Source organism: Neophocaena asiaeorientalis, unplaced genomic scaffold (genome assembly GCF_003031525.2).
Source record: "Neophocaena asiaeorientalis asiaeorientalis breed wild unplaced genomic scaffold, Neophocaena_asiaeorientalis_V1.1 scaffold671, whole genome shotgun sequence".
Taxonomy (NCBI): Eukaryota; Metazoa; Chordata; class Mammalia; order Artiodactyla; family Phocoenidae; genus Neophocaena; species Neophocaena asiaeorientalis.
In genome coordinates, this window is record NW_020175533.1 from 34,589 (window position 1) to 49,807 (window position 15,219).

A 15,219-nucleotide genomic window follows, 5' to 3' on the forward strand; every position below is an offset into this window, starting at 1 on the left:
TTTTATTGAGGTCTAGTTGATTTATAACATTATATTAGTTTCACGTGTACAACACAGTGATTTAAAATTTTATAGATTATACTCCATTTAAAGTTATCATAAAATATTGGCTATATGCCCTGTGCTCTATAATATATCCTTGTAGCTTATTTATTTTATATGTGGTAGTTTGTACTTCTTAATCTCCTACCCCTATCTTGCCCCTCCCAACTTCCCCTTTCCTCACTGGTAACCACTAGTTTGTTCTCTATATTTGAAGATCTGTTTCTGTTTTGTTAAATTCATTTGTTTGTTTGATTTTTTTAGATTCCACGTGTAGTGAAAACATACAGTATTTGTCTTTGTCTGACTTACTTCACGAAGCATAATAACTTCCAGGTTGATCCATGTTGTTGTAAATGGCAAAATTTAATTCTTTTTATGGCTAGGTAGTATTCCATTGTGTGTGTGTGTGTGTACACACACACACACACACACACACACACCCCATGTCTTTTTATCCATTCCTCTATTAATGGACACTTAAGTTGCTTCCATTTCTTGGCTATTGTAAATAATGCTGCTATGAACATTGGGGTACATGTATCTTTTCCAATTAGTATTTTCATTTCTTCAGATACATACCCAGGAGTGGGACTGCTGGATCATCTGGTAGTTCTATTTTTACTTTTTTGAGGAACCTCCATACTGTTCTCCAAAGTGGTTGCATCAATTTAAATTCCCACTGACATTGCATGAGGGTTCCCTTTTCTCCACACCCTCTCGAACATTTGTTATTTGTGGTCTTTTTGATGATAGCCCTTCTGACAGGTGTGAGGTGATATCTCACTGTGGGTTTGATTTGCATTTCTCTGATGATTAGCAATGTTGAGCATCTTTACATGTGCCTGTTGGCCAATCTGTATGTCTTCTTTTTAAAAAAAATGTTTATTCAAGGGACTTCCCTGGCAGTCCAGTGATTAAGACTCTGCACTCCCACTGCAGGGGGTGTGGGTTTGATCCCTGGTAGGTGAACTAAGATCTCGCATGCCACAGCCAAAAAAAAATGTTTATTAAAGTCGTCTGTCCATTTTAAATTGGGTTTGTTTTTCTGATATTGAGTTGTATGAGCTATTTATATATTTTGGATAATAATCCTTTATTGGTCTTACTATTTGCAAATATTTCTCCCATTCAGTAGGTTGTCTTTTCATTTTGTCAATCATTTCCTTTGCTGTGCAAAAGCTTTTAAGTTTAATTAGGTCCCATTTATTTATTTTTGCTTTTCTTTCCTTTGCCTTAGGAGACAGAGCCAAAAAATATTGCTACAATTTATGTCAGTGTGTTCTGCCTGTGTTTTCTTCTAGGAGTTTTATGCTTTCTGCTCTTACATTTAAGTGTTTAATTCATTTTTCATTTAATTCATATATGGCCTTTATTATGTTGATGTATGTTCCCTCTACACCCACTTTGTGGAGGAGACGTTTTATCATAAATGGATGTTGAACTTTGTCAAAAGCTTTTTCTGTATCTATTGTGATGATCATATGGCTTTTATTCTTCAGTTTATTTTTTAAATTTAATTTTTATGTTAGAATATAGTTGATTTACAATGTTGTGTTAGTTTCAGGTGTACACCAAGGTGATTTAGTTATACATATACATATACCCATTCTTTTTCAGATTCTTTCCCCATATAGGTTATTACAGAATATTGAGTAGATTTCCCCGTGCCATACAGTAGGTCCTTGTTGGTTAGCTATTTTATATATAGTAGTGTGTCAATCCCAAACTCCTAATTTATCCCCCCCCACCATCTTTTCCCTTTGGTAACCATAACTTTGTTTTTGAAGTTTGAGCCTGTTTCTGTTTTGTGAAGAAGTTCATTTGTATCATTTTTTTTATATTCCACATATAGGGGATATCATATGATATTTGTCTTTTGTCTGACTTCAGTTAGTATGATAATCTTCAGTTAGTATGACAATGCCATGTTTCTGAATATGGCATTAATTTTTAATGGCTGAGTAGTATTCCATTGTATATATGTACCACATGTTCTTTATCCATTCCTCTGTTGATGGACATTTAGGTTGCTTCAGTGTCTTCACTGTTGTAAATAGTGTTGCAATGAACTAGGGGTGCATGTATCTTCTTGAATTGTGGTTGTCTCCAGATATATGCCCAGGAGTGGGATTGCTGGGTCATATGGTAGTGCTATTTTTAGTTTTTTAAGGAACCTCCATACTGTTCTCCATAGTGGTTGTACTAATTTAAATTCCCACCAACAGTGTAGGAGGGTTCCCTTTTCTCCACACCGTCTCCAGCATTTATTGTTCGTAGACTTTTTGATGACAGACATTCTGGCCATTCTGGTGTGAGGAGGTACCTCATTGTAGATTTTTTTTACATCTTTATTGGAGTATAATTGCTTTACAATGGTGTGTTACTTTCTGCTTTGTAACAAAGTGAATCAGTTATATATATATTCTCATATCTCTTCCCTCTTGTGCCTCCCTCCCTCCCACCCTCCCTATCCAACCCCTCTAGGTTGTCACAAAGCACTGAGCTGATCTACCTGTGCTATGTGGTTGCTTCCCACTAGCTATCTATTTTACGTTTGGTAGTGTATATATGTCCATGCCACTCTCTCACTTTGTCACAGCTAACTCTTCCCCCTCCCCATATCCTCAGGTCCATTCTCTAGTAGGTCTGTGTCTTTATTCCTGTCTTACCCCTAGGTTCTTCATGACATTTTTTCCCTTAAATTCCATATATATGTGTTAGCATACGGTATTTGTCTTTCTCTTTCTGACTTACTTCACTCTGTATGACAGACTCTAGGTCCATCCACCTCATTACAAATAGCTCAGTTTCATTTCTTTATATGGCTGAGTAATATTCCATTGTATATATGTGCCACATCTTCTTTATCCATTCATCCGATGAATTACTTTTTCTTTTCCAATTTGGATTCCTTTTATTTCCTTCTCTTCTCTGATTGCTGTGGCTAACAGTTCCAAAACTATGTTGAATAAGAGTGGTGAGAGTGGGTAACCTTGTCTTGTTCCTGATCTTACTGGAAATGCTTTCAGGTTTTCAACATTGAAGAGGATTTTGGCTGTGGTTTGTCATATATGGCCTTTATTATGTTGAGGAAAGTTCCCTCTATGCCTACTTTCTGCAGGGTTTTCATCATAAATGGGTGATGAATTTTGTCGAAACCTTTCTCTGCATCTATTGAGATGATCATATGGTTTTTCTCCTTCAATTTGCTAATATGGTATATCACGTTTATTGATTTGCGTATATTGAAGAATCCTTGCATTCCTGGAATAAACCCCACTTGATCATGGTGTATGATCCTTTTAATGTGCTGTTGGATTCTGTTTGCTAGTATTTTGTTGAGGATTTTTGCATCTATGTTCATCAGTGATATTGGCCTGTAGTTTTCTTGCTTTGTGACATCCTTGTCTGGTTTTGGTATCAGGGTGATGGTGGCCTTATAGAATGAGTTTGGGAGTGTTCCTCCCAAACTATATTTTGGAAGAGTTTGAGGAGGATAGGTGTTAGCTCTTCTCAAAATGTTTGATAGAATTTGCCTATGAAGCTATCTGGCCCTGGGCTTTTGTTTGTTGGAAGGTTTTTAATCAGAGTTTCAATTTCAGTGCTTGTGATTATTTTAGTTGTCGTGTCTCCATTGTCATTTGTTTCTAGGTATTTTTTGATTTCCTCTTTGATTCCTTCAGTGATCACTTCGTTATTAAGTAAGCTTGTGTTTCCTTATTTATTTTCTTCTGGGATGATCTGTCCATTGGTGAAAGTGGGGTGATAAAATCCCCTACTGTGATTGTGTTACTGTCAATTTCCCCATTTTTGGCTGTTAGTATTTGCCTTATGTATTGAGATGCTCCTATGTTGGGTGCATAATTATTTACAATTGTTGTATCTTCTTCTTGGATTAATCCCTTGATCATTATGTAGTGTCCTTCTTTGTCTCGTAATATTCTTTATTTTAAAGTCTATTTTGTCTGATATGAGAATTGCTACTCCATCTTTCTTTTGGTTTCTATTTCCATGGAATATCTTTTTCCATCTCCTCACTTTCAGTCTGTGTCCCTAGGTCTGAAGTGGGTCTCTTGTAGACAGCATATATATGGGTGTTGTTTTTGTATCCATTCAGCCAGTCTGTGTCTTTTGGTGGGAGCATTTAAGCCATTTACATTTAAGGTAATTATCGATATGTATGTTCCTGTTCCCATTTTCTTAATTGTTTTCGGTTTGTTATTGTATGTGTTTTCCTTCTCTTGTGTTTCTTGCCTAGAGAAGTTCCTTTAGCATTTGTTGTAAAGCTGGTTTGGTGGTGCTGAACTCTCTCAGCTTTTGCTTGTCTGTAAAGGTTTTAATTTCTCCATCAAATCTGAATGAGAATCTTGCTGGGTAGAGTAATCTTGGTTGTAGGTTTTTCTCCTTCATCACTTTAAATATGTCCTGCCAGTCCCTCTGGCTTGCAGAGTTTCTGCTGAAAGATCAGCTGTTAACCTTATGGGGATTCCCTTGTGTGTTATTTGTTGTTTTTCCCTTGCTGCTTTTAATACATTTTCTTTGTATTTAATTTTGACAGTTTGATTAATATGTGTCTTGGCACGTTTCTCCATGGTTTTATCCTGTAAGGGACTCTCTGTGCTTCCTGGACTTGACTATTTCCTTTCCTATATTAGGGAAGTTTTCAACTATACCTCTTCAAATATTTTCTCAGTCCTTTTCTATCCCACCTCAGAGGCACAGCACTGACTCCTGGCTGCAGCATCAAGAGCCTTTAATCCACACGGCTCAGATTAAGAGGGAGAAAACGTGGAAAGAAGGAAAGAAAGAGGATAAAATAAAATGAAGTAAGGTAAAATAAAATAAAGTTATTAAAATAAAAATTAAAAATAATTATTAAGAAAAAAAATTTTTTTAAAAAGTAAAACAAAAACATGGACGGACAGAACCCTAGAAGAAATGGTGAAAGCAAAGCTAGAGACAAAGTCTCACACAGACGCGTACACATACACACTCACAAAAAGAGGAAAAGGGGAAAAAATAATAAATCTTGCTCTCAAAATCCACCTCCTCAGTTTGGGATGATTCGTTGTCTATTCATGTATTCCACAGATGCAGGTTCATCAAGTTGATTGTGGAGATTTAATCCACTGCTCCTGAGGCTGCTGGGAAAGATTTTCCTTTCTCTTGTTTGTTCTCACAGCTCCCGGATTTCAGATTTGTATTTGGCCCCGCCTCTGCGTTTAGGTCGCCGGAGGGCGTCTGTTCTTCGCTCAGACAGGATGGGGTTAAAGGAGCCACTGATTCGGGGGCTCTGGCTCACTCAGGCCCGGGGGAGGGAGGGGTACAGAGGTGGGGCGAGCCTGCGGCGGCAGAGGCCAGCATGACGTTGCACCAGCCTGAGGCGCGCCGTGCGTTCTCCCGGGGAAGTTGTCCCTGGATCCCGGGACCCTGGCAGTGGCAGCCTGCACAAGCTCCTGGGAGTGGTGGTGTGGATAGTGACCTGTGCTTGCACACAGGCTTCCTGGTGGCGGCAGCAGCAGCCTTCGCGTCTCATGCCCGTCTCGGGTCCAAGCTGATTGCCATGGCTCGTGCCCGTTTCTGGAGCTCCTTTAAGCAGCGCTCTTAATCCCCTCTCCTTGCGCACCAGGAAACAAAGAAGGAAGAAAAAGTCTCTTGCCTCTTCGGCAGGTCCAGACTTTTCCCCGGCCTCCTTCCCGGCTAGCTGTGGTGCACTAACCCCTTCAGGCTGTGTTCACGCAGCCAACCCCAGTCCTCTCCCTGGGATCTAAGCTCCGAAGCTGGGCCCTCAGCTCCCAGCCCCCATCCGCCCCAGCGGGTGAGAAGAGAAGCCTCTTGGGCTGGTGAATGCGGTTGGCACCGATCCTCTGTGCGGGAATCTCTCCGCTTTGCCCTCCACACCCCTGTTGCTGCGCTCTCCTCCATGGCTCCAAAGTATCCCCCCTCTGCCACCTGCAGTCTCCGCTCCCAAAGGGGCTTCCTAGTGTGTGGAAACCTTTCCTCCTTCACAGCTCCCTCCCACTGGTTCAGGTCCCTTCCCTATTCTTTTGTCTCTGTTTTTTCTTTTTTCTTTTGCCCTACCCAGGTACGTGGGGAGCTTCTTGCCTTTTGGGAGGTCTGAGGTCTTCTGCCAGCGTTCAGTAGGTGTTCTGTAGGAGGTGTTCCACGTGTAGATGTATTTGTGATATATCTGTGGGGAAGAAGGTGATCTCCACATCTTACTCTTCCACCATCTTCCCCGAGCTCTCATTGTTGGTTTGATTTGCATTTCTCTAATAATTAGCTATGTTGAGCATATTTTCATCTACCTTTTGGCCATCCATATGTCTTCTTTGGAGAAATGTCTATTTAGATCTTCTGCCCATTTTTTGATTGGGTTGTTTTTTTTAATATTGAACTGCATGAGCTGTTTGTATATTTTGGAGATTAATCCCTTGTCAGTTGCTTTGTTTGCAAATACTTTCTCCCAGTCTGTGGGTTTTTTTTTTTTTTTTATGGTTTCCTTTGCTCAAAAAGCAAAAGCTTTTGAGTTTAATTATGTCCCATTTTTTAATGTTTGTTTTTATTTTCATTAATCTAGGATGTGGATCCAAAAAGATATTGCTGTGATTTATGTCAAAGAGTGTTCTGCTTGTTTTTCTCTAGGAGTTTTATAGTATTCGCTCTTACATTCTGGGTCTTTAATCCATTTTGAGTTTATTCTTGTGTATGGTGTTAGAGAATGTTCTAATTTCATTCTTTTACATGTAGTTGTCCAGTTTTCACAACACCACTTATTGAACAGACTGTCTTTTCTCCATTGTATATCCTTGCCTCCTGTGTCATTGATTAATTGACCATGAGTGCCTGGGTTTATCTCTGGGCTTTCTATCCTGTTCCATTGATCTATATTTCTGTTTTTGTGCCAGTACCATATTGTCTTGATTACTGTAGCTTTGTAGTATAGTCTGAAGTTGGGAAGCCTGATTCCTCCAGCTTTGTTTTTTGTTCTCAGGATTGCTTTGGCTATTCAGGGTCTGTGTTTCCACACAAATTGTAAAATTTTTTGTTCTAATTCTGTGAAAAATGCCGTTGGTAATTTGATAAGGATTGCATTGAATCTGTAGATTGCTTTCGATAGTACAGTCATTTTCACAGTATTGATTCTTCCAATCCAAGAACATGGTATATCTCTCCATCTGTTTGTGTCATCTTTTTGATTTTTTTCATCAGTGTTTGATAGTTTTCTGTGTACAGGTCTTTTGCCTCCTTTGGTAGGTTTATTCCTAGGTATTTTATTCTTTTTTGTAGCAATGGTAAATGCGATTATTTCCTTAATTTCTCTTTCTGATCATTCGTTGTTAGTGTATAGGAATGCAAGAGACTTCTGTGTATTAATTTTGTATCCTGTAACTTTACCAAATTCATTGATTAGCTCTAACAGTTTTCTGGTGGCATCTTTAGGATTTTTTAGGTATATTATCATGTCATCTGCAAACAGTGACAGTTTTACTTTTTCAATATGTATTGCTTTTATTTTTTTTCTCTGATGGCCATGGCTAGGACTTCCAAAACTATGTTGAATAATAGTGGTGAGAGTGGACATCCTTGTTCCTGATTTTAGAGGAAATGCTTTCAGTTTTTCACCATTGAGAATGTTTGCTGTGGGTCTGTCATATATGGCCTTTATTATGTTGAGACAGGTTCCCTCTATGCCCATTTTCTGGAGAGTTTTTATCATAAATGGTGTTGAATTTTGTCAAAAGCTTTTTCTACATCTATTGAGATGATCATACGGTTTTTATTCTTTAATTTGTTAATATGGTATATCACACTGATTGATTTTCATAATATTGAAGAATCCTTGTTTCCCTGTGATAAATACCACTTGATCATTGTGTATGATCCTTTTAATGTGTTATTGGATTCTGTTTCCTAGTATTTTGTTGAGAATTTTTGCATCTTTGTTCATCAGTGACAGTGGTCTGTAATTTTTGTGTGTGTGTGACATCTTTGTCTGGTTTTGGTATCAGGGTGATGGTGGCCTTGTAGAATAATCTTGGGAGTGTTTCTCCCTCTGCAATTTTTGGAAGAGTTTGAGAAGGATAGGTGTTATCTCTTCTCTAAATATTTGATAGAATTCACCTGTGAAGCCATTTGGTCCTGGACTTTTCTTTCTTAATTTTCAATTTCATTACTTGTGATTGGTCTGTTTATATTTTCTATTTCTTCCTGGTTCAGTCTTGGAAGGTTATCCCTTTCCAAGAATCTGTCCATTTCTTCCAGGTTGTCCATTTTATTGGCATATAGTTGCTTCCCTTTTTCGTTTCTGATGTTATTTACTTGGGCCCTTTCTCTTTTTTTCTTGATGAGTTGAATGAAGGATTTATCAATTTTATCTTTTCAAAGAAACAGCTCTTAGTTTCATTAATCTTTTCTACTTTTTTAGAAATAGGCTCTATTTTATTTATTACTGCATGGATATTTATAATTTCTTTCCTTCTACTAACTTTTGTTTGTTCTTCTTTTTCTAGTTGCTTTAGGTTTAAGGTTAGATTCTTTATTTGAGACTTTTCTTTCCTGAAGTAGTCTTGTATCACACTATAAACTGTCCTCTTAGAGCTGCTTTTGCTGCATCCCAGAGATTTCAGATCATGCATTTTTTATTTCATTTGTCTCCATGTATTTTTTTAAAATTTATTCTTTGATTTCTTCAGTGATCCCTTCAGTGATCCATTGGTTGTTTAGTGGCATATTGTTTGGCCTCCACATGTTTTTTTGCTGCTTTTTCTTGTACTTGGTTTCTAGTCTCATAGAGCTGTGATCGGAAAAGATGCTTGATAAGATTTCAATTTTCTTAATTTACTGAGACTTGTTTTGTGGCCTAGCATGTAATTTATCCTGGAGAATGTTCCATGTGCACTTGCAAAGAATGTGTATTCTGTTGCTTTTGGAATGCGTGTTCTATATAAACATCTATTAAGTCCATCTGGTCTAGTGTGTCCTTTAGGCCATTGTTTCCTTATTAATTTTCTGTGTGGATGATCTGTCCATTGATGTAAGTGGGGTATTAAAGTCCCTAGTACAGTAAGTCTCCTACATACAAACGAGTTCCCTTCTGAGAGCACAATTTGTTCCTTAAGTCCAACAAAGTTAGCCTAGTTACCCAACTAACACAATCAGCTATATAGTACTATATTGTAATAGGTTTATAATGCTTTTCACACAAATAATACATAAAAAACACAAAAAATATAGAAAACATTTTTAATCTTACAGTACAGTACTTCAAAAAGTACAGTAGAAGGGCTTCCCAGATAGCGCAGTGGTTGAGAGTCTGCCTGCTGATGCAGGGGACGTGGGTTCGTGCCCCGGTCCAGGAGGATCCCATGTGCTGTGGAGTTGCTGGGCCCGTGAGCCATGGCCACTGAGCCTGTGCATCCGGACTCTGTGCTCTGCAACGGGAGAGGCCACAACAGTGAGAGGCCCGCATACCGCAAAAAAAAAAAAGAAAAAAAAGTAGAGTACAACAATTGGCACACAGGGGCATTTTCGCATCTTTGAAAGTTTGCAACTTGACGGTTCACATGTAGGGGACTGTATTGGAAACCTGGATGGAGTCAAAAGAGAGAGCAAAGATTAAAATGTCTCTGGGTTTTCTATAAACATGTAAGTTTCTAGATGAAAACTATTCTTACAGAAAATCTGTTTGTATTTCGTTGCAGATAAATTTCTGAATTTCATTCCTCAGTAGGGATTGCCTGTTTTCATTGCCTGTGACAGAGGGACCCATATTATAGGTCTTGTTGTTAAATAAATTAGTAAATTCTTTAACACACACACACAAAGTTCCTAGTATTATGTGCTACTGTTGATTTTCTCCCTTTATGTCTGTTAATGTATGTTTAAGTGTTCCTATGTTGGGTGCATATATATTTACAAGTGTTACATTTTCTTCTTGGATTAATCCCTTGGTTATTATGTAATGTCTCCTTCTTTGGCTCTCCTAACAGTCTTTGTTTTAATGTCTATTTTATCTAAGTATTGCACCCCTGCTTCTTGTTGATTTCTTTTTGCATGTAATACCTTTTTCCATCCTCTCACTCTCAGTCTGTGTCTTTAGATCTCAACTGAGTCTCTTGTAGGCAGTATATATATGGCTTTTATTTTTGTATACATTCAGTCACTATGTCTTTTGATTAGAGAATTTATTCCATTTACATTTAAAGTAATTATGGACAGGTAGGTATTTCCATTTTTTAATTGCTTTGGGGTTGTTTTCTGTAACTCTTTTTTGTTCCTTTCTTCTTTCCTTCTCTTCCCTTGTGATTTGATGATTGTTTTCAGTGTTGTTTGGTTTCCTGTCTCTTTTTTTGTGTGTATCTATTATAGATTTTTGGTTTATGGTTACCATTAGGTTTATACATAGATGTAGATTGGTCTATCTGTATCTATATATGATTATTTTAAGTGCTTATCTCTTAATTTCAAACACATTTTAACAACTCTGCATTTTTACTCCCCTCCCTTTTTGCAATTACTGTTTTTGTCATCGTATTTTATATCTAGTTTTATGTATCCCTTAACGGCTTATTGTGGATATGGGTGATTTTACTACTTTTGTCTTTTAACCTTCCTACTAGCTTTGTATGTGGTTGATTTACTACCTTATACTTACCTTTACCAATGAGCTTTTTCTTTTCATAATTTTCATGTTTCTAGTTGTGGCCTTTTCTTTTTCACTTAGAGAAGTCCCTTTAACATTTCTTGTAAAGCTGATTTGGTGGTACTGAACTCTTTTAGCTTTCGCCTGTCTGTAAAACTTTTGATCTCTTCATCAAATCTGAATGAAAGACTTGCCAAGTAGAGTATTCTTGGTGGGTTTTCCCTTTCATCACTTCAGCTGTATCTTGCCACTCTTTTCTGGCCTGCAGAGTTTCTGCTGAAAAGTCATCTGACAGCCTTATGGGAGTTCCCTAGTACATAACTTGTTGCTTTTCCCTTGCTACTTTTAATAATATCCCTTTATCTTTGATTTTTGCCATTTTAACTACAGAGTGTTTTGGTGTGGTCCTCTTTGGGTTGATCATGTTTGGGACTCTCCGTGCTTCCTAGACTTGCATGTTTGTTTCATTTCACAGGTTAGGGAAGTTTGCAGCTGTTTGTTTTGGCTTCAAATATGTTCTCCGTCCCTTTCTCTGTCTTCTCCTTCTGGGACCCCTGTAATGTAAATGTTAGTATGTGTGATGTTTTCCCAGAGGTCTCTTAAAAAAACTGTCCTCATTTCTATCCTTTTTTTCTATTCAGCTTGAATGATTTCCACTAATCTGTCTTACAGCTTGCTGATCCATTCCTCTGTATTACTTAATCTACTGTTGATTCCTTCTAGTGTATTTTTCATTTCAGTTATTATATTTTCATCTGTTTGGTTCTTTATATTTTCTAACTCTTTGTTAAAACCTTCTAACCTCTCACTCTGTTCATGCGTTCTCTAGAATTCCTTTTTTTGTTGCTGTTCTGCCTTATTTTTTTTTATTGAAGAATAGTTGATTTACAGTGTTGTTGTGTTAATTTCTGCTGTACAGCAAAGTGATTCAGTTATACATATATATACATTCTCTTTTCTATTCTTTTCCATTATGGTTTATCACAGGATATTGAATATAGTTCTCTATGCTTTACAGTAGGACCTTGTTGTTTATCCATTCCATGTCTGGTGAGTGGGTCCAGATTCTGCGGAGGCTGGCTGGGGGGCCCAAAGTGTCTCAGAGCTGGTATTGGCCTGCTGGTGGGTGGGGCTGGGGCCCAGCAGGTCTGGGGTTGGTGCCAGCCTACTGATAGGTTGAGCCAGGTCCCAAGGTCTCTTGCTGTAGGCCCTGGGGGTCCCAGTTCTAGTGCTTGTGTGCTCTGGTGGACAGGACCATGTCCATGAGTGGCTGTGGGCTCAGGGTGTTTTAAGGCAACCTGCCCACTGGTGGGTGGGGCTGTGTCCCTGCCCAGCTAGTCGCTTGGCCTGAGGCATTCCAGTACCAGTGCCTACAGGCCGGTGGGTGTGGGTGGTACTGGGTCCTGAGGCTGATGAGCTAGAGCACCATTTACAAAATGGTGCTCACCAGCACCAGTTTCCATGCAGCAGAAAAAGCTCCCCAAAATGGTTACCATGAGTGTCTGTGTCCTCAGGGTGAGGTCCAGTTGCCTCCTACCACCCCAGGAAACTCGCCAAGATCAGTGGGTGGGTCTGACCCAGGGTCCTTTCAAATTACTGCTTCTGCCCTGGGTGCCACAATGTGTAAGATTTTCTGTGTACCTTTTAAGAGTGGAGTCTTGGGCTTCCCTGGTGGCGCAGTGGTTGAGAGTCTGCCTGCTGATGCAGGGGACACGGGTTCGTGCCCTGGTCCAGGAAGATCCCACATGCCACGGAGCAGCTGGGCCCATGAGCCATGGCCGCCGAGCTTGAGTGTCCAAAGCCTGTGCTCTACAACGGGAGAGGCCACAACAGTGAGAGGCCTGCGTACCGCAAAAAAAGAAAAAAAAAAAAAAAGAGTGAAGTCTCTATATAACACAGCCCATAGGGTTTCCTGAAAGAAAGCCCCACTAGCCTTCAAAGCCAAATATTGTGGGTACTCAACTTTCCAGTGCAGGACCCCTGGGCTGTGGAGCCCAATGTGGGGTTCAGACCCCTCACTCCTTGGGGAGAACCTCTTCAATTCTAGTTATTTTCCTGTTTGTAGGTTGCCTACCAGGGGTACGGCTCTTGACTATACCACAACTCCACTCATCCTACCCATCTTATTGTGGTTCTTTCTTTATATTTTTAGTTGTAGAGGTCTTTTCTGGTAGGTTTTGGTCTTTCTCATCAATAGTTTCTCTGTAAATAGTAATTTTGGTGTGAGAGGAGGTGAGCTCAGAGTCTTCCTAATCCACCAACTCTCATTCTTTTAAAAGTTCATGGAGGGGAATGACCTTGAAGATCTTTATTCAGATGAAAATAATAGTAACTACCAAGGTTTAAATGCATACTAAGTTCCAGACAATGTACTAAGCATTTTTAGAAATACCTCATTTAAATTTCTTACAACATCTATAGATGTGTTCTCATATTTCAGTTAAGGAAATTGGTGCTTAGAGACATTATACAGTATGCAGATTGTACCATGGTCTGTGTGGCTCCAAAGTCCCCATTCTTTCAACCATACTGCTCTGAAGTGTTGTAAGTTGCTATGTGATTTACCCTATATAAACTAGCTGACACCTCAATAGCACAGAATCCACAGTACTGCTTATTATGCTTTACTAGCTGTATGACTTTAGGCAAATTACCTAATCTCTCTGTGTCTCAGTTGCCGCATCTGAAAATGGGGATATTAATACTACTCTCTTTTAGGGTTGTGGGTGGCTTAAATGAATAAGTATATGCCAACTGCTTAAAACAGTGCCTGGCACAAAGTAAGGACAAATGCTAACTGCTGTCATCATCATCATCACAGTTACCTCTTTCCAAGGCCAACAGGATGCTTAATGTACTAAGTCTTGGTAATAAATATTCTTAGAATGTGGAACTAGGACCAGCCTTTAAATCCATGAGCTCAGAAACTCATCATTCAACAAGTACCCTTCATATTAGGGACTAAGGCTCAAAGAGAAGTATGAAACAAGGTCTTTACCTTTATGTCATTTACAATCTAGGTAAACAAAATGTAACTCACATGAAGTACTTCAGTGCTGAACAGGTCTGTACAAACTCAAGGGTGGTCACGGTAAATGTGGGCTGACTCAGTCAAAGGAGACTTCCTGGAGGAGCTGGGACTTGCGCTGGGCTTTGCAGAAGGGCAGGATTTAGAATGCAGGCATTCCAGGTGAGGGAAGCTGCTAAGCAGTAGAATGGAGGCAAACCTAGTGGGGAAGAGCATGACTGGACTGAGCAGAGAGTGGAACAGGGGGAGCAGCAATGATAAGATTTGGGTTGAGTTACCTTTGGAATGTATCCTTCCAAAACAGACAGCAGGTAATTTTTCTTTAATCCAGTCAGCCTTAAGTAAGAGAATATGTGGTTTGCAAAGTTATCATTTCTGTCACTACTCTCTTGAGAATCTTTGGGAATGATATGCTCCGACTTCCAGAGTAGTAAGTCTTCTGTCCCTTTGGCACAGTGAGGCATGCACAGCAGAAGCACATCCTCGCGGCCCATCAGGTCATCCACAGGCACACGGAAGACATGCTCCAGAAGCACTGTGCTGTGCAACAGCAAGCAGCAGACACTGAGCTGCTTGAGGGAGAAACTGAAAATGAGCAGAACCACTAAGGTGAGTTTGATTTTCCATCTGGAAGTAGAGAGGAGGACAAGCAGCCTCGTTCAGCTCTGCGCTGTACTCTAACCATCGTAATGTGGAAAGTGAAGCATTCCCACTTAAACTGGTGCATTTCGTGCATCTATTTGACAGGCCTGAAGCAGTTACTGTTTGCTAAGGTTTCCACTACAGAGTCAAGGAAAAAGTGTCCTCGTGCTTCCTGTCTGTCTGATTGAGGCAGCCCAGATTGAATGGGGGAATACAGGGGAAAAAATTAGTGCATTTCATCTGGGTTATGGAATCTGCTATTGAAAGTGTTAGAGAACAGAGTTGATATGACAGAAGCTGGACTCTTGTGACCAGAAAACAGGACTCAAAATTACCTTTATAGGTTCTTTTAGCATATGACTGTATGCCATCACAGATAAAGCTACAAGATGTATCAGTGTTACTAAAAAAAAAAAAAAAAAAAGCTTGTTCTTAGGGGGTACGTTGTCTAACTCCACATCGCACTGTTCTAGCTATAAACACGGCATGAGGCACAGCCTGCCCAATTCTAGCCCTGATGCCCTCTGCGGTATCAACCAGGGGCCTGGTCTTAGGTGCAACTGAACATTCATACTCACAAGACTAACATAGGCCATATTGGGTATGATCTGAGTATCAATCTACTCAGAAAGACAGCTATAATACAGGACCCACAGCTTCCAGCAGGGCAGCATCAGGTGTTTCTCTTCCTGTGGGAGCTCTCACTGAATCCACACAGAAGACCACATAGCTGTTTCCTTTAGCCCCCAGGTTACAAAGCTCAGGTGCAAGGAAAAGAGACCAGGTGCATTGGGTGGGTGCAGGAGCTGCCCTGGTTTACATGCTCCTGGACCAGTATCTCTTGTAATAATTCCATCAG

At 39.6% G+C, this 15,219-nt stretch overlaps 1 protein-coding gene and 1 non-coding gene across 2 annotated transcripts in view; both read left to right on the forward strand.

The window, feature by feature from the left end:
- The window catches only part of LOC112415989 (cilia- and flagella-associated protein 91-like), a 51,639-nt gene that overhangs the window by 13,041 nt on the left and 23,379 nt on the right, over positions 1–15,219 (forward strand). The window contains exon 7 of the mRNA XM_024769230.1: positions 14,175–14,327. Coding sequence (XP_024624998.1) covers positions 14,175–14,326 — 152 coding nt within the window. The 3' untranslated portion in view covers position 14,327. The remainder of the gene's footprint in view (positions 1–14,174; positions 14,328–15,219) is intronic.
- LOC112390314 (small nucleolar RNA SNORA31) lies at positions 14,449–14,579 on the forward strand. Its single transcript, XR_003001234.1, has one exon. It is a non-coding gene; the product is annotated as a small nucleolar RNA SNORA31 (small nucleolar RNA).